This window comes from Lissotriton vulgaris, chromosome 7, assembly GCF_964263255.1.
Source record: "Lissotriton vulgaris chromosome 7, aLisVul1.2, whole genome shotgun sequence".
Classification (NCBI taxonomy): domain Eukaryota; kingdom Metazoa; phylum Chordata; class Amphibia; order Caudata; family Salamandridae; genus Lissotriton; species Lissotriton vulgaris.
Genome location: NC_141695.1, coordinates 1,095,287,682 through 1,095,295,872, shown reverse-complemented (window position 1 = coordinate 1,095,295,872; position 8,191 = coordinate 1,095,287,682). Strand labels below are relative to the sequence as shown.

General features: G+C 47.9%; 1 protein-coding gene across 2 annotated transcripts; it reads left to right on the top strand.

Moving 5' to 3' along the window:
- Positions 1-3,458: 3,458 nt before the first annotated feature.
- LOC147702967 (uncharacterized) lies at positions 3,459-6,772 on the top strand. 2 transcript variants are annotated; one of them, XR_015297556.1, is made up of 3 exons: positions 3,459-3,557; positions 4,312-4,437; positions 6,227-6,772. XR_015297556.1 is itself a non-coding variant. In XM_086931535.1 (2 exons), the coding sequence occupies exons 1-2, from the start codon at positions 4,299-4,301 to the stop codon at positions 6,622-6,624; spliced, it is 537 nt and encodes a 178-aa protein (XP_086787661.1). In that variant the 5' UTR covers positions 4,283-4,298; the 3' UTR covers positions 6,625-6,772. The 2 variants fall into 2 exon arrangements, 1 of the variants encoding a protein (XP_086787661.1); XM_086931535.1 differs by lacking the exon at positions 3,459-3,557 and having other exon boundaries at positions 4,283-4,437.
- Positions 6,773-8,191: the final 1,419 nt, after the last annotated feature.

Below are 8,191 nucleotides of genomic sequence, written 5' to 3'. Positions count from 1 at the left end.
CGCCCGTGTTTCTGCCAGTTCGCGAGGGTTTTTACAATTTCGCAATTTGCGAACTTACCTGTCGGGTCGCAAGTTTTGCGAACTTGTTGTTTCTACATGTCCAGCCTGTTTGGGACACTCTTCTTCATCACTGCCACTCTCTGTCACCACTGCCACTCTCTGACTACTCATGCCACCCTCTGGCCCACCCATGCCACCCTCTGTTTCATCACCACACCCTCTGGTTGTCCAGTGTACATTATTTTCGGCAAAGCAAAGCACACCTTCCCTGCCTCAAGTGACCTGAATTAATTTGGGGCTGATTAATGTGTCACAGAATATTTTTTTAGCTGGCACCTGCTTCCTTAGTGCGCCCTGATTAGTGATCTTTTGCACTTGCTAAGTGCTTTCATTGTTGCAAAATTAGTTACAACACCTGCCCTGCCCCAACTGACAATAATGAATTAGGGGCTAATTAATGTGTCACTGAAAGAATTTAAAGTTCCAGCCTGGCACCTGCTTGTCTGCTCCTTTAGCTGTAAATCAGGACCTTTGTGGCATACAGTTAAGGTCAGAGCAGGGTCACACAATAGTTGCAAGCAGGCAACCGAATTCTGGAGGGCCCCCTCAGGAAGCAATACAAAGAATCGTTACAAATCATGAGGTTGACCTTTTGCACCTGCTCATTGCTTTTGCTTTTGCTGAAATCGTTTTGCGGTTTTTTTCGCGCTATTCGCGGGGCGCGGCGTCGTGCGAAACCGACCGCGGAAGCCGCCAATTCGTGCGAATGAGCATTTTATTTTTTTGCGGCTTGTTGTTTCGCGAGTTTTTTTGCAGTATTCGCGAGCCGCTTGCAGCGCAACACGCGAATTTACCCCAAGGTCGAGTACGGGCGCGGCCATTTTGTTTGCGTGACGTATTTCCGTTTCCGCCCGCTATGTATAATCTCGCGCAGTAAGCGCATTGCGAGTAGAGGTTCGCACGAGATCGCGCGGGAAATCTAGAGGTTCGCACGAGATCGCGAGGAAAATCTCGCGCGAACTGACTTTCGCGCTCGGAAACGGGCGCCGGCCATCTTGTTTTTCATTCATTTCCTGTGTCTGGGCATGGTGTTTAATCCTCTTGATATCTTTCCCATCCTTTGCTTGTTTTCAGTTTTTTTTTTACGATTTTGCTTCTTATCTATCCCTCTCTTTTCCTAGCTGTATATTTTTGTCTTTTCTGCTATTTTTCTTTACTTTTAAACTACTTTTGTAAACTCTTTTCTTTTCTTCTTCCCTATCCTATTCTTTCTTAATTTTCTACTTCTTCCTACCTTACCTGCCCAGACCATGGTCAAGCCAGGCGCCGTGAAGCTGCCCAGGCACTTGAGGGCCGCAGCGGCGGCGGGGAGTAGTGCTGGACCCAGTGGCAGGACAGCAGGCGTGAGATCGAGGGGGGAGCAGGTGACGCGCCGGGAGATATTCAGCCCGGAGGAAGTGGGCGCGCTGGTCTACTTCGTCCAGCGCCGCCTGCCCAGGACCATCGCGGGAGGCGGCAGGATCGCGGCCGGCGGCTATAACATGCGGGAGCGCCGGAAGCGGTGGGAGAAGGTGTGCTGGGCCATATCCCACCTCTACGGGGTCCAGCGCACCTACAGCCAGGTCACCCATCGCTGGACGGACCTCCTGGACCGCGAGCGCGACCTGCTGGACCAGCTCGGCTTGGAGATCCCCGGGCTTGGTGAGTAGTAGTAGCCATTGGCATTTAATCACTCACTACTATGATGTTTTCTCCTGCTCTGTGTTGTTGTATTGCAAATATTTGTTTTTTACATGGAGCAAGCCAATAATGCCGCTGATGACGATTACATTGTAGTTAAATTATATTTCAAAATCTTCTGTGCATTTCAGGTGCACTGCTCTCCTTCTCAGTGGGGTTGCTACTATGCTTATTTGTTTTCTATTTCGTGGTCTCATTGGCCTGAGTAACTATTATGTATGAGTGTACTTAACAGAACTGCGTAATGCTAGACACTAGGGGGCAGATTACATTTACAAGCCCCTTGCGCCACGTTTACGTTGCCTTGCGTGACGCAACAGCGGCGTAAACGTGCCGCATCCCTGCAAGTCATTTACAGCATGACGCATCTAGGGAGATGCGTCACGTTATAAAGCCATGGGCCTGCACCACAATGGGTGCGTTCCTAGTACGCAGGGTGGGCGGTCCAGCGGCTGTGCGCCTCGCAAAATTGCCTGCGTGAAATCTACAAGATTTAACGCAGGCACTTCTGCGACGCTGCTACGTCAATTCAATTCCTTATGTCTGCTCGAAGCAGGCGAAAGGACTGACACAGCATGTAAAGTATTGGGTGGCCCTGAGCATTACTGGAGTTGCATTGCGTTGGCGACGTGACTCCAGCGATGCGCCGCTCTTACGTGACGAGATGCGTCACGCAAGTGCCTACCCTTGCGCCAGGGCGCGCCGCATTGTAAATGAGGCACATCTGCCGTGTCGCAAGGGTAGTTTTGCGTGACGCATTTGATCTGGCGCATCTCTGGAGATGCGCCAGAACGCGTAAGTAAGTATGCCCCTAAGGGGCAGAATTGCAATTACCGTCGCATCCCTGCAAAGTAGCAGGGATGCGCCATTAATTGTGCGGCCCGCTACCACCACCAAACATGGTGCGCCGTATTTGCAATGCGGCTCCCCATGGGCCCAAAACGTCACCGAAGCTTTACTGCTGGAGTTGCGTCGCAACGATGGCGCAGCTCCATCAATGCTCTGGGGTACCCTATCTCCCCAATGCTGGGTCAAGCCGTACGTCTGCTTCAAGCAGGTGCAGGGTTTGTGTGACGCATCATTGTCCTAAAGGTGACTGATTGATATTTTGTAGATTTCCCTCAGCCACTATTAGGATGTGTTCCAGCGCAGGAATGCCCTCCCTTGCGCCGGAACGCCCCCTGATGGCGCAGGGCTTTATAACGGGATGCATCTCCCAAATGCGTCACGTTGTTATAATATTATACGCCGCACCATGGCGCCCTTTTTTGTTTAGCTGCTGCGTCACAAAAGTCACGCAAGAACGGCGCAAAAGAGCCGCAAGGGCTTAAATCTGCCCCTTCCTTTGTAACCCTGACAATAAGAAAAATAGTGGCGGTGGATTGATAGTTTGACTATTTAAATGACTGGTAATGTAGCAGGCAACTGTTAGTGTTGTCACTGATCTGACTGAAATCACAATGGAGTTTGTCTGTCACTTTGCGTCTTGCCTGCGGACTGCTGCCTGCCAGTCCTAGGTGAACGTTTCAGTACTTTGTTTAGTGAGTTACGTGACTTTCGAAGTCACAGGTCCGCAAATAAATAAAAAGTAACCATAATCAATATAATTTCGCGGAAATATTTTGTTATTGTTCTTTTGAAATGTTTGATTTGGTTGACATTGACAAGCAACAATCATCCATGTTTTCTGTTCTTTCTTTCATGTTGTACGTCAGCTCCCCCCAGGGGCGAGAGGAGGACACAGGAGCAGCAGGCGGCGGATGCTGTTCATCAACAGGGCCAGGATCGGGCAGGCGAGGGCTCCTCTGCTGGCCCCAGTAAGTTTTCATTTTAGACTAGTACCTATTTTTCCTAGCGTTCCTCATTTGAATTTTTTCAAAATTGTCTTTGCTCTTCTTGTAGACTGTATCTAAATTCTTATCCTGCCTCTACTATGACTCCCTGTGGTATTACTAGATTATTCTTATTAGTCTGTCTGTGTAGCTAACTAAGATTGCACGGTTGGCGAAACTCCCATGATTCTAGTCAGCAATAGCTCTATCAACTTAGTGCAGTCCTCTGGGATTGTCCATAATGTCTTTTGAAGTGTTCTATCTGGACTCATGCTTGCAAAAATTGCAAAACCTTTCGTTCAGTCACTCTAGTCTGGAGGACCAAAAAACACAGATTGTATTTAAATTTAAAAGCTTTATTAAAAGTAAACACATTTATTAAAATGAAGTCATAATAAAACTAAACGTTTAACTGATAATGGAAAAGTGGTTAGTGCTGACGATTAATTGAAGACATTTCTTGTGGTCGAGCCGAGCTCTCACCTGGTTTCAACTTGATCTTGTTGTTAGAAGTCCATCTTCTGTCTGTGTGGAGAAAAATGGTGCGTGTTAAAAAATCAGCCTTCATCAGTTGTGCCAAAAAGTGCAGCAAGACAACCTTCCCTGGAAAAAGGGACATTTTTTTTAACTTTAACGTAGACAGTCACAAATTACATTGTTTTCACATGTCTTCATTCCTAGACCAAATACTAGTGACTAGTGAGTGCTTTATTCTAAGATTCTTAAATGTACTTTGTAGGTGGAACATCTGGTGGCGGGGCCAGTGTGGTGGTGGTGCTCGACACGGAGGCGGAGGGCAATTCATCATCAGGGGAGGAGGCGGCGGCGCCGGATGTGAGAGTTGAGACGGTGGTGGCGGCCAGAGGTAAGCTCTTATATATTCCTTACTTATTGAGATTGAAGACTAGCTGGGAAGGCAAGAATATGAGATGCATGGCTGGGTGAATGATGAAGCAATGATGGGTGGAAGGACAACAGCCTGGGTGGGTGACACAGAAACTGTATGTGTCCATATACCTGGATCATGCTACTATCTGACTCTTAGATAGCATATGTGTATCTAGAGCAGGGGTACTCATAGTACGGCCCGCGGGCCGGTGGTGGCCCGGCAAGCCTTCCTTGGCGGTGCGCAGACCTTGCAGACAATCACTGCTCCCCCGGCCCCCACAGAGCAGAGGCTTTTTTGTATTTCACCTGTTAGCGCCCCTGCATCTCCACTCTGACAATCACTGCTCCCCCGGCCCCCACAGAGCAGAGTGGAGATGCAAGGCCACAAAGAGGTGAAATAGAACAAAGCCTCTGCTCTGTGGGGCCGGGCAAGCAGTGATTGTCAGGGTGGAGAAGCAGGGGCGCTAAAACAAACAAAGCCTCAATAATATGTTAATGGTCTTTTAAAGACCTGTTAAGTACTTTGGTGTTGTTGTCTGTGTGTGCGCGTTGAGGAAGCGGTCTCAACCCGGGCTGAAGGCTGACACAGATAGACACACACACAGTGAGATGACAGAGGGAGAGGGAGGGCAGGAGGGAGAGAGAGATGGAGGGAGGGCAGGAGGGACAGCAGGAGGGAGAGAGATGTATGTAAATGCTGGGTCTGGTGGCTCAGTGGATGAGGGCATCTGCTGCAGGGACCTGTGTGCAACCTCATGGTCACAAGTTATCGTTTTGCTTTAGCCCCGCCCCCTCTGACTCCGCCCCCACCAGTGCGGCCCTCGGCCACAAACTACACTGTAAATGTAGCCCCTGAGAGAAAGTTTGTGAGTACCCATGATCTAGAGAGAGTAGATGGTCAGTGGATGAACTAAGTGTAACTTTGAAGAGCATGTAACACTGCACCCGCACGTCCGTTCCAGTGTAGGAAAGGCAAGGAAAAGAACTTTTAATTTTGTCCAAATACTACCATAAGTAGTAGCAGTAGTTTGTATTGCAAGCACTGCATAGATCCGGTTATTATGGTGGCCACTCCCTACCTCTCTTAATAAGTTTAGTAGTACTCAGTCATTCATGTGTGGATGTATCACTGCCTGTCACTCAATAAAAAGCAAAGCACCTAAAGTCATCCCATATATAAGCAAAAACATCCCATGTGAAGTGATAGATAATCAGATTATTTATCTTCTTCAATTTTCCATTTCTAGTACTCATTTCCACTGTAGGGTGAAAGTTAAATTAATTAAGCAGTAGCCCTTGAGTTGTAACAGAGTATTCTCAGTGCCACCCGTAATAGAAAAGTAAGAGATTCACCACCTGCATGTACTGGACGGGTACAGTAACGCAACGGCAACGCAAGTCTAGGTCACTCCTCATGGCGTGCGTCTCTTTTTCTCGGGTGCAAGTTTACCGCGCTGGCATTATGCCGGCTTGCAGAAAATAACGTACCAATTTTCCAAAACAAGAGACAAGAAGAAGAATAAGACTGGTGTACTTTCATAGTCGACTCCAATGGAAGTCCACAGTGCTCATAGAATTTGTTCCTTAAACTCCCACTAATGTTAGAGCAAGGATGAAGAAGTGTGAGGTTAGATAGATACTGGCCTCAATAGTTATGTAATGCGCTTGCAAGTTGCTAGTTGTACTGCAGCACACATTTCTGCTGAATGATTGAGTTAATCTTAAAGAGCATTGGTTACAGACTATGTCTTTCTTTCTTCATATAGGTTCTCCTTCCAAACGAACAAGGAGGAAGGAGCTGGCTAGAGCGGCCCGGCAACGGAGAATCGAGGCCACTGTTGCGGAATATCGGCGGCTGGTGGCCCTGGAGGACGTGGAAAGTGTGCGGTCGACAACAACGACAACGTCGTCCTCCGTGGCCTCACCGGCTGCCACCGTGACCCAGCACAGTGGTCCACCGAGACTGAGCCGGGCTGCCAAAGGCAAACGCCACCGCCGAGCAGCAAGGCCAACAGCTGCTTCTCACAGGCCTTGCACCTGCAAGGCAGTGAAGGCACGCCTGCGCCGCACTACCCTGATGGTGTCCCGCCTTCAGCAGGAGCTCGCCTTGCTCCGCGAGGAGCATGATGCCCTGGCCCAAAAAGTTAACAGCATCCACCCATAGTGTCCCTTGCCCCTTTTTTAGAGACTTTTGGGGGGTGGGAATTGGGAGTTGGGTTTTTGGGGACTTTTGAAGGACAATCGTTGGGGTTAGGGAGGGTCTTGCGGGAGATTATTTTGTTAGGGATATAAATATACTTTTTCAAACTTTATCTGAGCATACCTGTTTTTTACTGCTTGCCTGGTGGGTGGGGGTTTAACGTTGACTGTTTTCCTGAAAGTTTAGTTCCATTTTCTTCCTTTAAGTGTAAATGCCCAAATGTTTTCAACACTAAGTGCCTCTCACAGACTAAGTGAAGTGAATCCAAGAGTCCTAGGACTTTAGTAGTACTACCTTCAGGCTCTCGTCTCTCGTACTAATACTCCATTATACCCCCAAACCACCAAACGCTTATCTTACCTGTAATTTGTGTTTGAAAGTAGGGCTAGGCCCAGGGCTGGCTCCACGGGAAACACCGAATAACGTTGGCAATCTTGGTCGGATAAAATTTCCTCATAGCGGTGGTAGTAGTGGTGTGACACAGTGGCAGTTGCATGCCTATGAAAAAAAAGAAAATGAAATCTGGTTTGTCCTCCTGAGCAATTCAACGGTACAACTGAGAATATAGCAGGTGACAGAAGTACAGTAGAGCAGTGCCACATTGTAGCCTAACAAATGGTAAAGTATAACTACTAATTCGGTTGAAGTTCTTTCACATTAGCAATGGTTCTTTGTCAAGCAGAGTAAGAATATATCATCGACAACTGTGGAAAGAAAGAATGCGACAGTACAGGGCCTGTGTGGAATTATTGATAACTATATTCAACATAAGGTCTCTGTAGCCAGATACCCGAGAGCCTTGCTGGTCACTATAAATCCATTCACAACAACACTCAATGGGGTTGGTCTGGAAGGTGTCACGTTTACTCCCCGTGATCCAGTCGATGCAAATATGGTTCCACCTCCAAATGTCACCAACACCCAGAAGTGTAAACACAGGGTGTTCGAGGCATTAGGCGAGGGAGAAAAATAACAAACTAAAATAAAAAATGTGGGATGGGTAAAGGTAGGGTCAGCAGGGAAAGGATACCTGTAAGAGAAGACAAGACAGGCATCAGTGAAGTGATGTCCTAACATACAAGGGTACTCTCATATAGTCTCACTAAATAGTCTGCAAGTCTCCCGCCTACTCATGGGAAATGTAGTTTCATAGTACGGTAGGCGCTTAGGGGCTGCGTAACCTGACAGAAGGTATAGTAGATAGAAAAGGAGAAATTGCTTTTTTTCTAGGTGTCCCCTCACTCACCAGGGTTGCCCCTTGGTGACATGCTTCATCATTGGGGCCATCCCAGTCCTCTACGGCCTGGGGCGTGCTGCGACTTGCGAATTACGTAGGAGCACTTACAAATGACTATGTGTGGTGCAGATAGTGGAGTGGACTAAGTGATGTGTTAAGGGATCAATGTAGAAGCCGAGAGAGAGCAAAGAAATGCAGTCACAGTCAGAGAAAAAGGCAAGGGATACTGTATCTATGTGGTTGTAGTGGTCCTGTTGGAAGTGGTAAGTAAGTTGCCCGCAGAAAAAAAATCCT

Coding starts and splice junctions, on each gene's coding strand:
- LOC147702967 (XM_086931535.1), top strand. CDS start 4,299: ATGTACTTTGTAGGTGGAACATCTGGTGGCGGGGCCAGTGTGGTGGTG. Junction 4,438..6,226: donor GACGGTGGTGGCGGCCAGAG/GTAAGCTCTTAT, acceptor TTCTTCATATAG/GTTCTCCTTCCAAACGAACA.